This window comes from Pseudopodoces humilis, chromosome 16 (assembly GCF_049639895.1).
Source record: "Pseudopodoces humilis isolate 2021_Gansu_Grassland_sample_001 chromosome 16, ASM4963989v1, whole genome shotgun sequence".
Classification (NCBI taxonomy): domain Eukaryota; kingdom Metazoa; phylum Chordata; class Aves; order Passeriformes; family Paridae; genus Pseudopodoces; species Pseudopodoces humilis.
This window is the reverse complement of record NC_142215.1, coordinates 1,011,984-1,033,608: the sequence shown is the minus strand read 5'-3', so window position 1 is coordinate 1,033,608 and position 21,625 is coordinate 1,011,984. Positions and strand designations below refer to the sequence as shown.

The 21,625-nt window shown below is 60.0% G+C and overlaps 2 protein-coding genes across 3 annotated transcripts; both read left to right on the top strand.

The window, feature by feature from the left end:
- Positions 1–1,776: 1,776 nt before the first annotated feature.
- Positions 1,777–12,024, top strand: NOX5 (NADPH oxidase 5). The gene is made up of 16 exons (XM_088063253.1): positions 1,777–1,899; positions 2,507–2,657; positions 3,447–3,657; positions 3,936–4,251; positions 4,844–5,009; positions 5,982–6,142; positions 6,574–6,756; positions 7,155–7,287; positions 7,748–7,878; positions 8,206–8,301; positions 8,489–8,752; positions 9,248–9,372; positions 9,796–9,880; positions 10,277–10,376; positions 10,457–10,623; positions 11,035–12,024. Exons 1-16 carry the CDS (start codon positions 1,777–1,779, stop codon positions 11,164–11,166), a joined length of 2,544 nt encoding a protein of 847 aa, XP_087919379.1. The 3' UTR covers positions 11,167–12,024.
- A 472-nt stretch (positions 12,025–12,496) lies between these two features.
- GLCE (glucuronic acid epimerase) lies at positions 12,497–21,352 on the top strand. 2 transcript variants are annotated; one of them, XR_015773964.1, is made up of 6 exons: positions 12,497–12,606; positions 13,143–13,231; positions 14,122–14,623; positions 16,364–16,630; positions 17,365–18,530; positions 18,591–21,352. XR_015773964.1 is itself a non-coding variant. In XM_014251325.2 (5 exons), exons 3-5 carry the CDS (start codon positions 14,134–14,136, stop codon positions 18,390–18,392), a joined length of 1,785 nt encoding a protein of 594 aa, XP_014106800.2. In that variant the 5' UTR covers positions 12,497–12,606; positions 13,143–13,231; positions 14,122–14,133; the 3' UTR covers positions 18,393–21,352. The 2 variants fall into 2 exon arrangements, 1 of the variants encoding a protein (XP_014106800.2); XM_014251325.2 differs by having other exon boundaries at positions 17,365–21,352.
- The last annotated feature ends 273 nt before the right edge of the window (positions 21,353–21,625 follow it).

The window sequence follows — 21,625 nt, the reverse complement described above, 5'->3', positions numbered from 1 at the left end:
AAAACGGGAAAAAAATCCCCGGATCCGTGGAAAATTCGTGGGAAAATCAAGGAGGGGGGAAAAAAAAAAACCGGGAAAAGCCAATTTTGGGGATGAAAACTTCCAGGGAATTCCAGGAAAAATCAGGATAAAAACAGTCTTGGAAGTGAGGTGAGAAACGGGAAGAGTGGGAATGGCAGAATTCCAAGGAATTTCCTGGAGGGGAATCCGTGGGATCCACGGAGCTGCTCCCAAAAACTGGGAGAGGATTCCCATGGAAAGGAAAATCTGGGAATTCTGCTCCGATCCCGGCCCGCTGGGATGGATCCAGAGGGTTTTTCCTGGCTGCTTTTCCAGGGATTCCGCTCCCGGTTGTTCCTTTTGGGAATTTTTCCCATTCCTGCTCTTTTTCCCAGGGATTTTCCCACGGGAATGTTGAGTTTCCCGCCTTTCCAGGATTTCCCGGAACTGCTGAGAGCGGGAGAATCCCGCGGAATCCGAGGAAAAGTTGGGAGTGGGAGGTGGTTCCCTGTGGAAAACGGGGCTGAGGGTGAGGAAGTCCTTCGGAATTCCAGGAAAAGTTGGGAATTGAGGGCGATTCCCATAAAACCAGGGATGGAAAGGGATTCAGTTCCTCTGGGAATGGGGAAATCCCACGGGATCCGGGGAAATGCGGGAATTGGGATTCCCCAGAGAGAGCAAATCCCGCGGAATCCAAGGAAAAGTCGGGAGGGAATGGAGCTCCCATCCCAAGGCCCCCATTCCCAACATTCCCACCTGGAATTCCCAACCCTTGGAGCCCCAAATCCCGCTGGGAGCCGGAGAATTCCCAGTTTTTTCCCAATGGATGCACCTGGATACGGTGGGAAAAGGCGGGAGGAAACCCCGGGATGAAGCGGGAGATCCCGGGAAAAGGCCGGCTTCCATCCAGGTTATCCCGGCCGTTATTCCCGGCGGGAATCGGGAATGTTTTCCGTCCGGAGCCGCTCCTGCCATTCCCATGGCAACCCCGAGCCGGGATTCCCGCTGGGAATCGAGAGCCAGAGGCTGGAAATGGCATTCCCGGCTGTTCCTGACGGGCGGAATTCGGGATCGGCTCCAGCTGGATCTGACAGGAACACAATTCCCGGCGGGAAAAGGGAGAAAGAGCTGGAAAAGCGGGATGGGCGGGATCCGGGAGCGGGGTTTGGGATTTATTCCCGGCTGGATCCGTCCCTCCCCTCCGGAGCTTTCCCGGGATTTCCCTCGGGAGGCTCCGCGGATCCGTCGGGGGAGAACGGGAGAGGTCGGGAATGCGGGAATTTGGATCCTGGGGAAAGGGGAATGGAGGGAATGGGAATATGGGAATGGAGGGAATGGGAAAGGGGGAATGGGAATGGAGGGAACAGGGGAGGATCCCTGCTCAGGTTTCCCGGGAGAAGAAATCCCCAGGGATGTTCCCGTGCTCCGAGCGATGATCCCGGGATTGGGCTCGGCAGCTCCGTGGAAATCCAGGATTCCGCAGGCGGCGGGAGCTGCTGGAATCTGGCCAATCCCAGCGGGATCCCAACGGGAACTCCCAGGGGATGGCTGGGACTGAGGGATGGCTGGGATTCCGGGATTGCTGGAATTCCGGGAACGCTGGAATCCCGGGATCACCAGGATTCAGGAACACTGGGATTCGGGAATGCTGGAATTCAGGGATCACTGGGGTTCAGGATTGCTGGAATTCCAGGATCACTGGGTTTCCGGGATCACTGGGATTTCGGGATCACTGGGATTTTGGGATCTCCGGAATTCCGGGCTGGCTCCGCAGCCATGGCGGCAGCGGATGCAGACGCGGAGTGGCTGCGCTGGGCCAGCGAACGCTTCGGGAACGGCGCCGGGAAGGAGCCGGAGATCGGCCTGGAGGAATTCACACGGACCCTGGGGATCAAGGAGGTCGGGAATCCGGGAAAGGATCCCAGGAAAAGGGATCTGGGAAAGGGATCCCACGAAAAGGATCCTGGGAAAAGGATCCTGGGAAAGGGATCTGGGAAAGGATCCAGAGAAAAGGATCCCAGGAAAAGGATCCAGGGAAAAGGACCTGGGAAAGGATCCTGGGAGAGGATCCCGGGAAAAGGACCCCTGGGAAAAGTATCGGGGAAAGGATCCATGGGAGAAGGGATCCCAATAAAGGGATGCCAGGGAAAGAGATCCCTGGGAAGAGGGAATGGAATCCATGGGAAGAGGGGAGAGATCCATGGGAATTCCCTGTTCCCTGGGAACATTCCCGATTCCCAATTCCCAGGGCACAGTCCCCATTCCCAGGGCACATTCCCAATTCCCCATTCCCAGGGCACATTCCCGTTTTCCCAGGGCACATTCCCCTTTTCCCAGGGCACATTCCCGTTTTCCCAGGGCACATTCCCCTTTTCCCAGGGCACATTCCCGTTTTCCCAGGGCACATTCCCCTTTTCCCAGGGCACATTCCCCATTCCCAGGGCACATTCCCGTTTTCCCAGGCCACATTCCCGTTTTCCCAGGGCACATTCCCGTTTTCCCGCAGTCCTTCTTTGCCGAGCGTTTTTTCGCGCTCTTCGATTCCGACGGGAGCGGCTCCCTGAGCCGGGAGGAGCTGCTGGGATCCCTGCGCCGGCTGCTCCGCGGGAATTCCATGGAAAAGCTCCACTTCCTCTTCCAGGTGTACGACGTGGACGGTGAGAGGAGAAAATCGGGATCCGGGGGGGGCTTTTTTGGGATCCCTTTGGGATTTGAGCAGCCGGGTTGGGCTGGGATGAGCCGGAATTCCCGGTTCCTCCTTCCGGCCGGGAATGGTAGAATTCCAGCCGGAAGCTGAAGATTCCCAGGATTTCCCAGCAGCCGGGAAAAGCTGGATGGGCTCCGCTCCGATCCCAACTCCTCATCCCGGTTTTCTGAAGTGCTGGGAATGTTGGGGATGGAAAAGCCCTCGGAGATTGAATCCAAGCATTCCCGACACTTCCAATGGCTCCCTTTCCATGGAGGAACATTCCCAGAAATCCCAAATATCCCAGAAATCCCAGCTGAGCCTCCCCTGGATGCCTTTCCTGTTATCCTGCCCCTCATTCCTGCCCCATCCAGGATTTTCCCGGACTGGAGGTGCGGGAGGGGGATGAGCCCATGGAATGTTGGGATCCTCATCCAGATTATCCCAGTTCCTGGATTAGGACTGGAAAACTGGGGTGGGGATGACTCCATGGGGCTGGAATTTCAGGATGGAGATGATTCCATGGGCTGTGGAATTTTGGGATGGAGATGATTCCATAGGCTGGAATTTTGGGATGAAGACACCTCCATAGACTCTGGAATTTCGGGATGGAGATGCCTCCATAGAACTGTAGGATTTTGGGATAGAGATGATTCCATAGGCTGGAATTTCGGGATGGAGGTGGCTCCATAGACTGGAATTCCGGGATGAAGACGCCTCCATGGAGCTGTGGAACATTGGGATTCTCCCGTTTTCCCAGGGAGCGGCTCCATCGATGGGCAGGAGCTGCTCCAGGTGCTCCGGGGGTGTCTCCGGGAGAGCTCCCTGGCCCTGCCCGAGGAGCGGCTCCGGGCGCTGAGCCAGGCCCTGCTCCGCGCCTGCGACCGCGACCGCAGCGGCTCCATCTCCTTCCCGGAGCTCCGGGAACAGCTGGAGGCGTTCCCGGAACTCCTGGAGAGCCTGAGCATCAGGTGGGAACGGGATGGGAGATCTGGGAAGGGATTCCATGGGGACAGAGCTGTGGGGCCGGGAGCAGCCGGAGAGGTTTGGGATTGGATCAGGGATGGGGTGGGATGGAGCAGGGTTTGGATTTTGGGATGGTTTGGGATGGAGCAGGGAATGTTCTGGGACGGACACAGGGATGGATGTGGGAAGGGCCGGGTACCACCCACCCAACCCCGAATTCCCACCCAACCCCAAATTCCCACCAATCCCCAATTCCCACCAATCCCAAATTCCCGTTTCCCAGTGCCGCCTCCTGGCTGAAGCCCCCCAGTCCCGCCGAGCGCCGCCTGTGCTGCTTTTCCTGGGAATCCTGCCGGGAGCAGCGGGCCGGGCTGCGCCGCTTTTCCCGGGAATGCGGCGGCCCGGGCGGCTTTTCCCGGGAATGCTGGCGGGCCGGGATGCGCCGCGTTTCCCGGGAATGGCGCTGGCCGGGGCTGTGGCTCGCGGGCTCGACGCTGCTGCTCGCCCTGGGCGCTCTGCGGCACCGGGAGCGCGGCCCGGGAACCGCCCTGGCCCGGGGCTGCGGGGCCGCCCTGAACCTCAACTGCGCCCTGCTCCCGGTGAGGGACACCGGGGACACCGGGGGGACACCGGGGGGGACAGACTGGGGACATGGGGACAGCCTCCCTGAACCTCAACTGCGCCCTGCTCCCCTTGAGGGACACTGGGGGGACAGCGAGGGGACAGCAGGGGGACAGACAGTGGGACATGGAGGGGACACCGAGAGGACATGGGGGCACACCAAGGGGACACTGAAGGACATTGTCCCCTGTCCCTGTTCCTCACTGTCCCCCAGGCTCTGATGTTGCGCCGTTCCCTGTCCCCTGTCCCTCTGTCCCTCTGTCCCTCTCTGTCCCTCTCTGTCCCCTCTCTGTCCCCTGTCTGTCCCCAGGCTCTGATGTCCCCTCTCTGTCCCCCAGGCTCTGATGTTGTGCCGTTCCCTGTCCTCTGTCCCCTCTCTGTCCCCTGTCTGTCCCCTCTCTGTCCCCAGGCTCTGATGTCCCCTGTCTGTCCCCAGGCTCTGATGTTGTGCCGTTCCCTGTCCCCTCTCTGTCCCCTCTCTGTCCCCAGGCTCTGATGTCCCCTGTCTGTCCCCAGGCTCTGATGTCCCCTCTCTGTCCCCAGGCTCTGATGTCCCCTGTCTGTCCCCAGGCTCTGATGTTGCGCCGTTCCCTGTCCCGGCTCCGCTCGTGGCCGCTCTGGGAGCGGCTCCCGCTGGAGCGGCACGTGCGCGGGCACGCGCGCGTGGGACACCTGGTGCTGGCCCTCGGGAGCGCGCACGCGGGAGCGCACCTGGGAGCGCGCCTGGCACGAGCCGGTCCGTGCCGGGAACCGGGAAACGGGATAGGGGATACGGGAACCGGGAACCGGGAGATGGGATACGGGAACTGCGATAGGAGCCGGGATAAGGGAACCGGGATATGGGATCCTGGGATGGGAGCTGGGATACGGAACTCGGGATGGGGATCCCAGGGATGGGGGAGCGGGGCCCAGATCCCAAAGAAAAGCTGCCCGTGTCCCGGGATCCCGGGGATGGGATCTCCCGTATCCCGCGATCCCGGGGATGGGATCTCCCGTGTCCCGGGATCCCGGGGATGGGATCTCCCGTGTCCCGGGATCCCGGGGATGGGATCTCCCGTGTCCCAAGGAATGCCCTGGGGAAGGGGTGCCCGTGCCGGGGGCGCTGCGAGGGCACGGGCGGGGATGGGACAGGGGACAGGGGACAGGACCGGGCACGGGCGGGGCACGGACAGGGGACAGGACCGGGGACAGGACGGGGCACGGGACGGGCGCAGCAGCCGCGGGCTGTGACCCCCTCTAGCGGCTCCCGCCGGGCACCCCCAGCGGGATCCCAAATCCCAATCCCAAATCCCAGCACGGTGCCAGGGCTCTCTGCCCCCCGGGCTCCTCCCGTGCCCGACAGCCGGGACGCGGTGCCAGGACCGGGCATTCCGGAACCGACATTCCCGAACCGACATTCCCGAACCGACATTCCCGAACCGACATTCCCGGGTGGGCATTCCCAGATGGGCATTCCCGAACCAGCACTCCCATATGGGTTCTCGGGCTCTCTGAGCCGTGCCGGTGTCCCCGGGATGTCCCCGAGCTGTCCCCGGGATGTCCCCCCTGTCCCTGTGACCGTGCCGGTGTCTCCGCGCTGTCCCCGGGATGTCCCCGGTTCTCTCTGCCCGTGCCCGTGTCCCCGCGCTGTCCCCGCGCTGTCCCCGGGTGTCCCCGCGCTGTCCCCGGGTGTCCCCGTGACCCTGTCCCGGTGTCCCGGTGTCCCCAGGCGGGCCGTGCTCGGAGGCTGTGGCGGAGCTGCTGCTGCCGGGGCCGGGCTCTGGCGGCGTTGCGGGCACGGCCCCGCTGACCGGGCTGGCGCTGCTGCCGCTGCTCCTGGCCATGCTGCTGGGCTCCAGCCCCTGCCTGCGCCGCCGCGGACACTTCCAGGTGATTCCCGGCAATTCCCGGCCGGAACGCCGCGTTCCCGGGGTTCCCTCCCCGACGGGACGCGGGGAATGGATTCCCACGGGGAATATCGGGAAGGAATTCCCGGCTGGGAGGAGCTGGGAGTGTCCAAGGTCAGGCTGGAGCAGCCTGGGACAGCGGGGGGTGTTGGGATCGGGACTGGAGGGGATCGAGGTCCTTTCCAAGGCAAATCCCAGCGATTCCAGGATTCCCTTGGGCTGCCTTTTCCCACTGGGATACCCAGACAGCCCCAGCAGGAAGTGCCAGTTGGCTCCAGCAGTTCCCATTCCCATTCCCACCCCCATTCCCATCCCAATCACCATTCCCACTCCCATTCCCGTTCCCATTCCCATCCCCATCACCATTCCCATTCGCACTCCCATTCCCACTCCCATTCCCGTTCCCATTCCCAGGTTTTTTACTGGACCCACCTCTCCTACATCCCGGTGTGGTTCCTGCTGCTCCTGCACGCTCCCCACTTCTGGAAGTGGTTCCTGATTCCCGGCTCCCTGTTTTTCCTGGAGAAGGTTCTGGGCTGGCTGTGGCGCCGGGCGGGAGATCTGCACATCCTGGAGGCCAGGCTGCTGCCCTCCAAGGTGGGAATGCATCCCGAATATCCCGAATATCCCAAATCCCAAACATCCCAAATCCCAACCATCCCACATCCCACCATCCCAGCTCCTCCGGCCACTCTGGGAATGACGGAACAAACACGGCAAACTCACAGCGGGGGGCGGAAAGAATTCCTTTATTTCCTTTATTTCCGAGCCTTCTTCCCTGTTTTCTTCAAATGAAAACCCACGGAACAACCGGAACTCCTGGAACTTGGAATTTTTTCCCAAAATCCCGTAGTTTGATCCCAGTCTGAACCAGACGGGAGCCGGAACCCAGAATTTCCGCGGCGCTTCCTGCGATGGGAGCCGGAGGATCCCGGAGGATCCCGGAGGATCCCGGCAGATCGATCCCGGTTTTCCCACAGTTTGTTTTCCGGCAGGTGACGCACCTGGTGATCCAGCGGCCGGAATCCTTCCGCTTCCAGCCGGGGGATTTCGTCTTCCTGAACATCCCGGCCATCGCCGCCTACGAGTGGCATCCCTTCTCCATCAGCAGCGCTCCGGAGCAGCCAGGTCCGGGAATGTTCCAGGTCCGGGAATGTTCCATCCCTGGGAATGTTCCAGGTCTGGGAATGTTCCAGGTCTGGGAATGTTCCATCCCTGGAAATGTTCCAGGCCAGGATCTGTGTCCCATTCCTGGAATGTTCCAGTCCGGGAATGTTCCAGCCTTGGGATCTGTGTCCCATCCCTGGGAATGCTCCATCCCTGGAATGTTCCATCCCTGGGAATGTTCCATCCCTGTGATCCATTTCCCATCCCTGGAATGTTCCATCCTGGGAATGCTCCATCCCTGTGATCTGTTTCCCACTCCAGGATCCGTTTCCCACCCCTGGAATGTTTCCCAGCCGATGTTTTTCCAGCCGGGATGGGGCTCGGAGCGAGCCGGGCTGTGGGAGGCGGTTCCATGGGATGAGTTGGGTTTCGAGCTCTTCCCAATCCAGACAATCCCAGGATTTTGGGATTCATCCCACAGAAACCCTCTGGCTGCACATCCGGGCGCGGGGCCAATGGACCAACAAGCTCTACGAGCACTTCCAGCGGCTGGAATTGCACGGCCCGGAGCCGGATCCGCCCGGGAAGAGCTGCAGGGAGCGCTGGGAACAGGTGGGATCGAGTGGATCCCACGGGATCATCCCGGTCTGCAGCCGGGGAATCCCTCGGGATGGACATTCCCGGCTGGTCCAGCCTTGAAGGATTCGTGTCCCTTGGAACGGGAATTTGTGTCCCTCCATCAGGGTCACACGGCCTTGGCACAAGGACACAAAATCCCATTGGGATTTGGGATGGATGGATGGGATTTGGGATTGATGTGACTTTGTGCCCCATGGAATGGGATTTGGGATGGATGGATGGGATTTGGGATTGATGGGAATTCCCAGCAGATCCCTGGGAGCGGCGATCCCAGCAGCGATTCCCAACCTTTGTTCCCAGGAAGGATCCGTGGCCTCCGGCAGGGACGGAGCTGTGGAGCTGCTGGCGTTCCGAGCCTCCGGAGCTGCTTTTCCGGGAAAGGACCCGGAGCAGGGAGTGAGCCCCGCCCCGATCCCAACGGGATAAAGCTCCCCAAAAAGCCGCGGGGGAAGAAATTCCTTGGATATTTCCGTGGCACTGAGAGCTGGAATTGTGTGGGCAGCCGGGTGGGAAAGGCCCCAAATCCAGGGAATGTGGGGAGCGCTGGGAAGGGGGGGATGGTCACAGCTCCCCTCTCCTCCAGGGCTCCGGGCCCGGAGAGACCCCCCGGAGCTGCAGCGTCAAGGTGAGACATTCCCGCTTTTCCTGGATCCCGGGAAACGGCCTGGGATCAGCATTCCATCCATCCCAGCCACGTTCCAGGCACTCCATCCCTGTTCTCTCCATCCCACCCACATTCCCAGCTCCTCCATCCTGGATCCCTGTGCACGGATCCCACCTGGGGCTGATCCAAGCCCTGCCCCGCTGGAAAACTCCCCCCCGTTCCTTGCTCCCATCCCAAATTCCGTGATCCCCTTTGTGCCCTTCTGCTCCGCACGGGAGCTGCTCCAGCACCTGGAACTGCTGGATCTGTCCCGGGTCAGGATCTGTCCCGGGTCAGGATCTGTCCTGGGTCGGGATCTGTCCTGGGTCGGGATCTGTCCCAGGTCGGGATCTGTCCTGGGTCGGGATCTGTCCTGGGTCGGGATCTGTCCTGGGTCGGGATCTGTCCCAGGTCGGGATCTGTCCCAGGTCGGGATCTCTCCTCCCTCTGGATCTCTCCTCCCTCTGGATCTCTCCTCCCTCTGGATCTCTCCTCCCTCGGGATCTCTCCTCACTCCGCATCTCTCCTCACTCCGCATCTCTCCTCACTCCGGATCTCTCCTCACTCCGGATCTCTCCTCACTCCGGATCTCTCCTCACTCCGGATCTTTCCTCACTCTGGATCTCTCCTCACTCTGGATCTCTCCTCACTCTGGATCTCTCCTCACTCCGGATCTCTCCTCACTCCGGATCTCTCCAGTGTTTCCTGGACGGTCCCTACGGAAGCCCAAGCCGGCGGATCTTCACCTCGGAGCACGCCGTGCTCATCGGAGCCGGCATCGGGATCACCCCCTTCGCCTCCATCCTGCAGAGCATCATGTTCCGGTGGGAATCCGGGAATCTGGGAATGCGCCAGGCAGAGCCCTGACGGCATCTGGGATTGGATGTTCTCCAACCCTCGATCCTTGGGATTCCGTCCTCGGGATTCCGTCCTTGGGATTCCATCCTCGGGATTCCATCCTTGGGATTCCGTCCTCGGGATTCTGTCCTTGGGATCCCGTCCTTGGGAATTTGGGCTGCGGGAAAAGTGCTGGAGGGACCTTGGCCATGGGCAGGAGCCAGGAATGAGCAGGAAAAGTCAGGAATGTGCAGGAAGGAGCAGGGAAAGTCAGGAATGTGCAGGAAGGAGCAGGGAAAGTCAGGAATGTGCAGGAAGGAGCAGGGAAAGTCAGGAATGTGCAGGAAGGAGCAGGGAAAGTCAGGAATGTGCAGGAAGGAGCAGGAAGTGCCGCTCATTCCCCTGTGCAGGTACCGGCGGCGGATGCGGAGCTGCCCCAGCTGCCGTTTCTCCTGGAGCGAGGAAGAGCGGGATGAGGAGATGACGCTCCGGAAGGTGCAGTGGGAAGGGATCTGGGATCCGGCCTTGTCCTGGGATGGGGAGCCCAGGAGCGTTCCCCAAACAGGGGAGCTTTGGGATCGGGGCTGGATCTGGTGCTGGGATCTGGTTCCAGGATCTGGAGTTGGGATCTGGTGCTGGGATCTGGTTCCAGGATCTGGATCGGGATCTGGTGCTGGAATTTGATGTTGGGATCTGGTGCTGGAATTCAATGTTGGAATCTGGTGCTGGGATTTGGTTCCGGGATCTGGATTGGGATCTTGTGCTGGGATTCGGTGCCGGGATCTGGGGTCAGGATTTGATGCTGGGATCCAGTGCCGGGATCCGGTGCTGGGATCTGGTGCTGGGATCCGGTGCGTGCCCGAGCCGAGGCTTTCCCGCTCTCTCTCCCAGGTGGATTTTGTCTGGATCACGCGGGATCAGCAGCACCTGCAGTGGTTCCTCAGCCTCCTGGCCCAGCTGGAGGCGCAGCAGGCGGAGCTGGAGCCGGAAGGTGAGCAGGAGCACCCATTCCCAGGAAAAAACGGGAGCCGGGTGCTGGCGGCAGCCGGAATTCCCGGAATGAATTCCCAGGGAAGTTCCTGGAGCTGCACCTGTTCATGACCTCGGCCCTGGGCAAGGGGGACGTGAAGGCGCTGGGGCTGCAGCTGGCGCTGGATCTGCTGGCGGCCCAGGAAAAGCGGGATTCCATCTCCGGCCTCCGCAGCCGCACCCAGCCCGGCCACCCCGACTGGGCCAAGGCACGGATCCCACCGGGAACGGGAACGGGGGCGGAGAGTGTCGGGGAATGGGATCGGAGAGACAGGGAATGGGACTGGAGAGCTGGGGAATGGGATTGGAGAGTTGGGGAATGGGATCGTGGAATCAGGGAATGGGATTGTGGAATTGGGAATGGGATCAGAAAATCATGGAATGGGTTGGGTTGGAAGGGACCCCAAAGATCAATCTCATTCCAACTGTCTCATCCAGCCCAGGGATCGTGGGGTCATGGAATGGGATCATGGAATGGGATCACGGGATGGGATCAGGGAATAGGATCATGGAATGGGGCCACGGAATGGGATCACGGAATGGGGCCACGGAATGCCGGATCGGGCTGGCGCAGGCGGGAATTGCGGATCCGCCCGTGCCGAGGATTCCGGCTGTTCCAGCTGTTCGGGAAGGTGGCGGCGGAGCGGCGCGGGAAGGTCCGGGTGTTCTTCTGCGGCTCCGCGGGGCTGGCCAGGATCATCCGCGGGCACTGCCGGAGCTTCGGATTCGCCTTTTCCAAGGAAAACTTCTGAGCCGGTGGGAGCGCTTCCCGCCGGCAGCCGATCCCATCCCAGCTCGGATCCGCTGGGGCTGGGCCACGGAAATCTGGGAAAAGCTCCTGTGGATCCGAGGAATAAAAAAGATGGGAAAGTTTCCTTTGGATCTGAGGAATGATTCAGGAGAAGATGGGAATGTTGGGGTCGATGGAAGCAATTCCAGCTCCTTGGCAAAACCAAGGGAAAACTGGGATGGGAATCGGTGTCCGAGAGGTGCCGCTCCCTCCAGCCCAGAATCTGCGCTGGATTGGGATTGGTTTTCCTGCTAAACCAAGGGAATCCAGGAATCAGGAGCTGGCGAGGCCATGGATAGCAATTCCTCTTGGAATTCCTGATCTTCCAGCCTTTTCCACGCCTGGGATCTGCTCCGTAGCGACGGCTCCTCGCGGGCAAGGCGCGGAATTCCCAAGATCAGCGCCGGATCGGGATTGAATCCCGTTTGTCCGGCGCAGGGGGGGCTCTGCCGGCTTCCTCCCGAGCTGGGCGGGTTTTAGGGATGGAGGATTTGGAATTTCTTTGGAATCATGGAATGGTTTCTGTTGGAAAAGCCCTCGGAGCTCCTGGAGTCCAACCACGCCGCTGTCCCCAGGTGCCACATCCCAAGGGTTTCAACCCCTCAGGGATGGGATCCCAGCCCTGCCTGGAAGCTGTTCCAGGCTTGGAGCTTTTCCAGGTGGGAATTTTCCAGGTGGGAATTTTCCAGGTGGGGATTTTCCGGGTGAGGATTTTCCAGGTGGGAATTTTCCAGGTGGGAATTTTCCCCGTATTCCCAAACCTCCCTTGGCGCAGCCGCTCTCCCCGAGGGCATCAAAGCCGCCATTCCGCACGCGCGGATCTCCCGCCTCCCTCGGCCGCTCATTAATCAATCATTAATCATTAATGAACCCCCGCTAATGAGCGCGAGCGCCGCCCCCGCCTCCCTCCTCACGCGGCCCCGCCACGTGACCGCTCCGTGGGCGGGGCCTCCTCCAGCCAATCAGCGCCGCGCTCCGCCCGGAAGCCCCGCCCCTTAAACGCGCGGCTCTGATTGGTCGTCGCCAGCTCTCGCGGGAATCCGGGGCGGGGCCGCTCCCGCCGCTCCCCCCCGGCCGCGCCGGTGCCCCCGGGGGCTGAGGCGGTGTCGGAGCGGCCGCGTGGGTTCGAGGCAGCGCCCGCAGCGCTCGCGGTGCCCCCGGTGCCCCCCGGGGCGGCGGCGGCGCCTCCTCCCGCCCCGCCCCGCCCCGCCCGGCGCCGTTGTGGCGGCGGCCCCCCCGCGCCCCCCCGCGCCCTCCCTTTGGCTGGCGCCCCCCGCGCGCGCCGCCCCCCGCGCGCTGCCATTGGCTGCGAGGCGCGGGGGCGGGGCCCCGGCTCTGCCGCTCCGGGCTCCCCCCGCTGCCCCGCGCGGAGGTTCCGCCGCCCGCCAGGCCCCGGGCACAGGTAAGGGCCGGGCCGGGATTCCCGGGAATTCCCGGGACAGCGGGAATTGCGGGAATTGCGGGAATAACGGGAAGGGCAGCGGGAGAGAGAGGGGGCTGCGGGATTACCCGGAGCTGGCGGCGCCGGGCGTGCTCGGGCCGCCTCGGGATTGCTGCCGGAGCCTGGAATGAGGGAATGGGAGCGGTGGGAATCTGGGATTTGGGAATACGCGTTGGGAAATGCGGGAATACGGGCTGGAAAATGCGGGAATGCGAGCTGGGAATACGGGATATGGGCTGGGGGAATGTGGGGTGCAGGAATAGGGGCTCTGGAATTCGGGAATATGGGCTCTGGAATTCCTGGAATTCCCTGGGGATTTCCCCGGGAATGCCAGGATTTCCCTGGGAATGTCAGGATTTTCCTGGAAATCTCGGGATTTTCCAGGGAATCTGAGGATTTCCCTGGAATTCTGAGGGTTTTCCTGGGAATACCAGAATTTCCTGGAAAAGCTCCATCCGGGCCTGCTGCAGTTCCATTTTTCCCGGTTTTCCCTGCAGGAATCCCAAGAGGAATCCGTAAATCCCGGGAATTTTTGCCTCTGGAAGCTCGGGATGCGTTAGAATTCCAAGAATTCCCTTTCCCTGAGGTAAGAGCGGAGCCGCTTTTCCTCATTCCCGTTTTTTCCCGGCTCTGTTGGGATACTTGGAGTTCCTATCCCGGCTCGGATCCACATTCCCACATTCCCAGGACCCGACCCTTGGCAGAGCTGCCGTGTTTTCCCAGGAATGCAGCACCATTCCCACCCCAAACATTCCAAATCCCTCTCCTGATCCCGTTTTTCCCTGTTTTTCCCAGGAATGCAGCACCATGCACTGCCATTCCCGTCTGGAACATCCCAAATCCCTCTCCTGATCCTGTTTTTCCCCCATTTTTCCCTGTTTTTTCCCCATTTTTCCCCGTTTTTTCCCAGGAATGCAGCACCATTCCCATCTGGAACATCCCAAATCCCTCTCCTGATCCCGTTTTTCCCTGTTTTTCCCAGGAATGCAGCACCATGCGCTGCCTGGCCCTGTCACCCTGCCCGTTCCCATCCCAAATCCCCCTCCTGATCCCGTTTTTCCCCAGGAATGCAGCACTATTCCCATCTGGAACATTCCAGATCCCTCTCCTGATCCCGTTTTTCCCTGTTTTTCCGTGTTTTTCCCCAGGAATGCAGCACCATTCCCATCTGGAACATCCCAAATCCCTCTCCTGATCCCGTTTTTCCCCATTTTCCCCCATTTTTCCCAGGAATGCAGCACCATTCCCACCCCAAACATCCCAAATCCCTCTCCTGATCCCGTTTTTCCCTGTTTTTCCCAGGAATGCAGCACCATGCGCTGCCTGGCCCTGTCACCCTGCCCGTTCCCATCCCAAATCCCCCTCCTGATCCCGTTTTCCCCGTTTTTCCGTGTTTTTCCCCAGGAATGCAGCACTATTCCCATCTGGAACATCCCAGATCCCTCTCCTGATCCCGTTTTTCCCTGTTTTTCCCAGGAATGCAGCACCATGCGCTGCCTGGCCCGCCTCAGCTCCAAGGCGCTGCTGGTTCTCTGCGCGCTCCTGGCGCTGCTCTCGCTGCTCCTCTGGAGCCGCTGCTCCCACCATTCCCAAACCCCGGCGCGGCCCCCGGAGCGCCCCGAGGAGGAGGAGGAGGAGGAAGCCTCGCCCCGGGACGCTCCGGGAATCCCGGGAAGCGCCGGGAAAGCGGCGGCGCCGCGCTACGAGGAGATCGACTGCGTCATCAACGAGGAGCAGACGGTGAAGGGGCGGCGCGAGGGCTCCGAGGTTTTCCTGCCCTTCAGCTGGGTGGAGAAATACTTCCAGGTGTACGGGCGGATCAGCGGATCCGACGGGAACGAGCACTTCGAGTTCTCCCACAGCTACTCCAAGGTGTACGCGCAGCGCGCGCCGTACCGGCCCGACGGCGTCTTCATGTCCTTCGAGGGCTACAACGTGGAGCTGCGCGACAGGGTCAAGTGCATCAGCGGGGCTGAAGGTGCTGGGAATGGGCTGGGAATGTGCTGGGAATGGGCTGGGAATGTGGGAATGTGGGAATGGGCTGGGAATGTGGGAATGGGCTGGGAATGTGGGAATGGGCTGGGAATGTGGGAATGAATGTGGGAATGGGCTGGGAATGGGCTGGGAATGGGCTGGGAATGTGGGAATGAATGTGGGAATGGGCTGGGAATGGGCTGGGAATGGCCTGGGAATGTGGGAATGGACTGGGAATGTGCTGGGAATGTGGGAATGGTGACAGGGTCAAGCGCATCAGCGGGGCTGAAGGTGATGGGAATGGGCTGGGAATGGGCTGGGAATGTGGGAATGAATGTGGGAATGAATGTGGGAATGAATGTGGGAATGAATGTGGGAGTGGGCTGGGAATGTGCTGGGAATGTGGGAATGGGCTGGGAATGTGGGAATGAATGTGGGAATGGGCTGGGAATGAATGTGGGAATGGGCTGGGAATGAGTGTGGGAATGGGCTGGGAATGTGGGAATGGTGACAGGGTCAAGCGCATCAGCGGGGCTGAAGGTGATGGGAATGGGCTGGGAATGTGCTGGGAATGTGGGAGTGTACTGGGAATGTGGGAATGTGCTGGGAATGGGCTGGGAATGTGGGAATGGGCTGGGAATGTGGGAATGAATGTGGGAATGGGCTGGGAATGGGCTGGGAATGTGGGAATGGGCTGGGAATGGGCTGGGAATGTGGGAATGGGCTGGGAATGGGCTGGGAATGTGGGAATGGGCTGGGAATGGGCTGGGAATGTGGGAATGGGCTGGGAATGTGGGAATGAATGTGGGAATGAATGTGGGAATGGGCTGGGAATGTGGGAATGGGCTGGGAATGTGGGAATGGGCTGGAAATGTGGGAATGGGCTGGGAATGTGGGAATGAATGTGGGAATGGGCTGGGAATGGGCTGGGAATGGGCTGGGAATGTGGGAATGAATGTGGGAATGGGCTGGGAATGGGCTGGGAATGTGGGAATGGACTGGGAATGTGGAAATGTGCTGGGAATGTGCTGGGAATGTGGGAATGGTGACAGGGTCAAGTGCATCAGCGGGGCTGAAGGTGATGGGAATGGGCTGGGAATGAATATTGGAATGTGCTGGGAATGTGGGAATGGGCTGGGAATGTGGGAATGAATGTGGGAATGGGCTGGGAATGTGGGAATGGTGACAGGGTCAAGTGCATCAGCGGGGCTGAAGGTGATGGGAATGGGCTGGGAATGAATATGGGAATGTGGGAATGAATGTGGGAATGTGGGAATGGCGACAGGGTCAGGTGCATCAGCAGGGTGCTGGGAATGGCATTCCTGCTGGTTTTTGGGATTGGGGTGGTCCTGAAAATATCCTGGAAGTGCTGCTGAAGGTGCGCTGGAAGTACAGAGTGACCTGGATTTGGTGCTGGGAACGTGGGAAAGCGGGAATGTGGAAACGGTGACAGGGTCAAGTGCGTCAGGGCTGTGGAAGGTGGGATTTGCTGGGAATCAAAGGATTTTTGGGATTGGGATGATCCTTTAAACGCACTGGAATGATTCCATGAAAGGGGAAGAGCAGAGCAGGGATTCCTCCGCCAGCTAAAACCGCGGAATTCCAGATTTTAGCAGGAAAGGGCCCCACCCTTCCCTCCCCAACGCCTCCCTCTAACACTTCCAGCCCCACTTACGGCGCTCCCGGGAATTCCGGGAATTTTTTCCCCTCATTCCAAGGCCTTTTCCATGTTTTTCCCGGGCAGGAGTTCCCGTCTCCACGCAGTGGGGCCCTCAGGGCTACTTCTACCCCATCCAGATCGCCCAGTACGGCCTGAGCCACTACAGCAAGAACCTGACCGAGAAGGCGCCACACGTGGAGGTGTACGAGACGGCGGGAGACGGGATCGAGAGCGTCGGGAATAGCGGGAATGAGGGCGGGAACGGCCGCTGGACCGTGCCCAAGGGCTGCTCCCTCGCCACCGTCTGGGACAAATCCCGCCTCACCGCCGTCAAGCACTTCTCCTGCCCCGGTGCGTGCCGGGGATTCCGGAGGGTGACGGGGATTTATGTGGGTGCTGGGGATTCTGGGGGGTTCTGGGGATTCCAGAGGGTGCTGGGGATTCTGGTGGCTGCTGGGGATTCCGGTGGGTGGTGGGAATTCTGGCAGGTGCTGGAACAGGGAGTGCAAATTGTTGGGTGCTGGGGTTTGGTTTGGCTTTTGGTCCCAATCCTTCATTCCCAGTTCTTCATTCCCAGTTCTTCAATCCCAATCCTTTCCCTTCCCAGTCCTTCATTCCCAATCCTTCACTCCCCATCCTTTCCCTTCCTAATCTTTCATTCCCAATCCTTCATTCCCAGTCCTTCATTCCCAGTTCTTCAATCCCAATCCTTTCCCTTCCCAATCCTTCATTCCCAGTCCTTCATTCCCAATCCTTCATTCCCAGTCCTTCATTCCCAGTTCTTCAATCCCAATCCTTTCCCTTCCCAATTCTTCATTCCCAATCCTTCACTCCCCATCCTTTCCCTTCCTAATCTTTCATTCCCAATCCTTCATTCCCAGTCCTTCATTCCCAATCCTTTCCCATTCCCAATCCTTCATTCCGGACCCATCCAGCTGAAACCTCCCCATAACCCTGAACCCATCCAAGGGCTGCCCTAAATCCTCGGGGATCTCCCCCAAACCCCGAACCCTTCCCGCCGGGATCCTCCCCGCGCTGATCCCTTTTCCCGGGACGGGCTCGCGGGGGGCTCATCCCTTTTCCAGAAAACTCCGAGGGCGTTTCCCTGGAGCTGAACAACGGCCGCGATTTCATCATCTCCTTCGACCTGAAGCTGCAGGGCAACGGCAGCGTCTCGGTGCTGCTGGAGACCACGGAGCGGGGCCGGCCGCTGGCCGTGCGCTACGCGCCGGGGGCGCCGCTGCTGGCGCTGCGCGACGGCGACGTCGTCTACGGCATCGGCGGCGCGGGCGGCGGCTGGAGGCGGCTGACGCGCGACCTCCTGACCGACCTGCGCAAGGGGCTGGGGCTCTCGCGCACCAAGGCCGTCAAGCAGACCAAGGTGGCCCCCAAGAGGCTCCTGCGCTTGGTGGCCAAAGGCCGCGGCTTCCTGGACAACGTGACGGTGGCGGCCAGCGCGCACACGGCCGCCTTCTTCGCCGCCAGCCGCTGGCTGCTGCGCAACCAGGACGAGCGCGGCGGCTGGCCCATCGGCGTCACCAGGAAGCTGGGAGAAGGTTTCAAATCCCTGGAGCCGGGCTGGTACTCGGCCATGGCGCAGGGCCAGGCCATGTCCACGCTGGTCAGGGCGTACCGGCTGACCGGGGAGCCGGCCTTCCTGAGCGCCGCGCTGCGCGCCACCGCGCCCTTCAAGCTGCCGGCGGAGCGGCGCGGCGTCAAGGCGGTGTTCATGGAGCGGCACGACTGGTACGAGGAGTACCCCACCACGCCCAGCTCCTTCGTGCTCAACGGCTTCATGTACGCCCTGATCGGCCTCTACGACCTGAAGGAGACGGCGGGCGAGGAGCGCGGCCGCGAGGCGCGGCTGCTCTACGAGCGCGGCATGGAGTCGCTGAAGGCCATGCTGCCGCTCTTCGACACCGGCTCCGGCAGCGTCTACGACCTGCGGCACTTCACGCTGGGCACGGCGCCCAACCTGGCGCGCTGGGATTACCACACCACCCACATCAACCAGCTGCAGCTGCTCGCCTCCGTGGACGACGCGCCCGTCTTCAGGGAGTTCGTCAAGAGGTGGAAGAGTTACCTGAGAGGGGGCAGAGCCAAGCACAACTGAGAGCCGGGGACGGAGAGGAGAGCGGGGCCGAGGGACGGCGGGGATCGGGAATGTTGAGGGGGAGCGGTGACGCGCGGGTCCCAAAATAAAGGAAAAAATGGGATTTTGGGATTGCTGCGGGGAAGTCAGGGCAGAGAGGTCCCAAAATAAAGGAAAAATGGGATTTTGGGATTGCTGCGGGGAAGTCACGGCAGAGAGGTCCCAAAAACAAGGAAAAAATGGGATTTTGGGATTGCTGCGGGGAAGTCACGGCAGAGAGGTCCCAAAAACAAGGAAAAACTGGGATTTGAAATTGCTTCAGGGAAGTCACAGCACGGCATGGAGAGGTCCCAAAACCAAGGAGGAACTGGGATTTGAGATTGCTCCAGGGAAGTCATGACAGAGAGGTTCCAAAAACAAGGAAAAAATGGGATTTGGGATTGCTGCGGGGGAGCAGTGACCCAGCACAGAGCATTCCCAAAAACAAGGAAAAAATGGGATTTGGAACTGCTGCAGGGAAGTCGTGACCTGGCACGGAGAGGTCCCAAAACCAAGGAAAACTGGGATTTGGAACTGCTGCAGGGAAGTGGTGACAGACAATTCCCAAAAACAAGGAGAAACCGGGATTTGAAATTGCTCCGGGGAAGTCACGGCCCAGCACGGAGCATTCCCAAAGTAAAGGAAAAACCGGGATTTGAAAGTGCTCCGGGGAAATCGTGGAATCGCGGCTCAGCACGGAGCATTCCCAGAAAAAGTGGGATTTAAAACTGCTCCGAGGAAATCGTGGAATCACAGCCGGGCATGGAGCATTCCCAAAAAACAGCCGGCACTGAAAGTGCTCCGGGAAAATCGCTGCTCCCATTCCCGGCGCGGGAAGCTTTGGGATCGTGACGCTCCCGCCCGGAGCTCCGGGCAGGGATTTGTTGGGATTGGTTTTGCCTTTTCCAAGGAAAAGGTTTTGCAGGAGCCACAGAAACCTTGGAATTGCGGCCCCGAGAGCTCATCCGGGGCCTCTCCCGGTGGGATTTGGCTCCGTGTGGGAGCGGCTCCCGCGGGAAGCGCTCGGAGCCGGGGAGGCTGTTCCTCGGGATCGGCCTTTTCGGGATGAGAGATCCGTGCTTGGAATTCTCTGCCCGGAGATCCTGGAGCTGCTGGAGGGATTTTTCATGGAAAACACGTGGCCGGCGTCATGGAAGCACAAGTGGGAGCCTGGAGCGCACAGCGCTGGGATCCATATCCCAATCACTGGAATTCCCTGGGAGCTGGGATCCCGTATCCCGGTCACTGGAATTCCCTGGGAGCTGGGATCCCGTATCCTGGTCACTGGAATTCCCTGGGAGCTGGGATTCCATATCCCGGTCACTGGAATTCCCTGGGAGCTGGGATCCCGTATCCTGGTCACTGGAATTCCCTGGGAGCTGGGATCCCGTATCCTGGATCTCCATGTTTTCTGTGGGATTTTGGAATTCCATCTGGAGATTCCTCGGAGCTCTGGGGACGTTTTTGGGAATGGCTCAAGCGGGACCTGGAGTCCCTCAGGAAATTCGGGAATTCGGGAATTGCCATTTTTCTCCTGCTCCAGCCCATCCCGCGTTTTCCCAGCTCCATCCCAGAGGCTTTTCCAGCTCTCCCTGGGCTGGAATTCCCAGAGAAGCCGCCTCTGGATCCCTGGGACGTGGAGCAGCGGGAGCTCCCTATGGAATGGGATGAGCTTTAAGGTCCCTCCTCCAAACATTCCATGATCCCGTGATCCCCCTGCTGCCCAATCCCGGGATTTGGGAATCCCCGGCGCTCCCGTCCCACGGCGGAGCTCATCCCAATCCCAAAATCCCGGGATTTGGGACAACGCCCGTCTCCATCTTCCCGTCGCTTTCATTTTTGGAGGCTTTTCCTTCATTTCCCGCCCGTCCTGGAGTGACTTTTCCGTCCTTCCCAAAAAATCCCCCTCCATCCTCCCCCCGCCTGTTCCTTCCGTCGTTTTCCCGCTTGGAAAACCGGGAGAGGCTCCGGGTTGCCTTCGGTGCCTTTCGGAGGCCGGAATTCCTCTCGGGCGGGATTTTTTGGGAATTGGTGCTGGTTTTCCCGCTCCGGAAGTTTGGGATGGGCGTTCCAAGGTTGTCCTTCCGTCTCTTCCCAGAGGAGCTCCCGGGAATCCCCAGAGGCTGTGATTCCGTGGGGAATCTGCCGGGAATTCCCGATATTCCTTCCGTTCCCTCGTGCGTCGGAAGAGGATCCTTGGCCGCGGAGCCTCGGAACCTCATGGAATCCAAAAATTCCTCAAAACTTCATGGAATTCCTTCCAGTTTGGGATCTCTTTGTTCATTCCCAGCTTCAAATTCACGGAGATCTTCGGGACCAAGGTCGGCTTTGATCCCGGATTTTCCGTTGGCTCTTCCCACGGGATCCCCTTGCCGGGGCTCCCCTGCCCCAACAGCACAAGCACAACCCTCCCGGGGATCCGGAATTCCCTGGGAGCCGGAATTCCCTGGGATCCGGAATTCCCTGGGATCCAGACATTCCCTGGAATCTGGCGTTCCCTGGAATCCGGCATTCCCTGCAATTCAGCCTTCCCAGGAATCCAGCATTGCCTGGAATCCACTCATTCCTTGGAATCTGGATTCCCTGGAATCTGGCGTTCTCTGGAATCCAGACATTCCCTGGAATCCAGACATTCCCTGGAATCCAGAATTCCCTGCAATCCTCTCATTCCCCAGAATCCTCTCATTCCCGTTCTCCTCCCCGGGTGTGGCTTGGCTGGGATTTCGTTGGATTTCCCGGGATTTTCCCCATGGAAAATATGCAATAATGGTTTTCCCGGCTGCTCCGGGCCGGCCGCTCCTCCGGGAAGCTCTGGAAGCACAAAGTGCTCGGGATTCGTTTTGTAATTCCGCCCCTCCGGAATATTTTTTTCTTTTTTGGCGGGAAGAGGTTCTCCTCCGTTTCTGCGGGACACCGGGAATGCTCGGGAAGCTTTCTAAGAATGGGAAATAAATTTTTTTATCTTAAGGAAAAAAAAAAAAAAAAAAAAATTCCTGGGCATGGCTCCGTTATTTATTTTGGGAATTTTCCGGGAGTTTTGTTTTCCAAAGGAATTCCAAGGGTTTTTTTTAATCCGTCATTCCTGTGGCGGCTTCGCGGTTTTCTTGTGGAAAAGTGGGAAAATGGGGATTTTTCCCGTGAATTTGGGCATGAGGGAGGAGCGGTGGATTCCTGGTGGGAATTTCATTCCTCCTGGGAATTATTCCTGCTGGGAA

Excerpts from the sequence above, each read along its gene's own strand:
- NOX5 (XM_088063253.1), top strand. The coding sequence starts at position 1,777 with ATGGCGGCAGCGGATGCAGACGCGGAGTGGCTGCGCTGGGCCAGCGAA. Across the intron at positions 8,302-8,488 it reads GAAAGGACCCGGAGCAGGGA|GGCTCCGGGCCCGGAGAGAC; the intron begins GTGAGCCCCGCC and ends CCTCTCCTCCAG. Across the intron at positions 9,373-9,795 it reads CTGCAGAGCATCATGTTCCG|GTACCGGCGGCGGATGCGGA; the intron begins GTGGGAATCCGG and ends TCCCCTGTGCAG.
- GLCE (XM_014251325.2), top strand. The coding sequence starts at position 14,134 with ATGCGCTGCCTGGCCCGCCTCAGCTCCAAGGCGCTGCTGGTTCTCTGC. Across the intron at positions 14,624-16,363 it reads GTGCATCAGCGGGGCTGAAG|GAGTTCCCGTCTCCACGCAG; the intron begins GTGCTGGGAATG and ends TTTCCCGGGCAG. Across the intron at positions 16,631-17,364 it reads CAAGCACTTCTCCTGCCCCG|AAAACTCCGAGGGCGTTTCC; the intron begins GTGCGTGCCGGG and ends TCCCTTTTCCAG.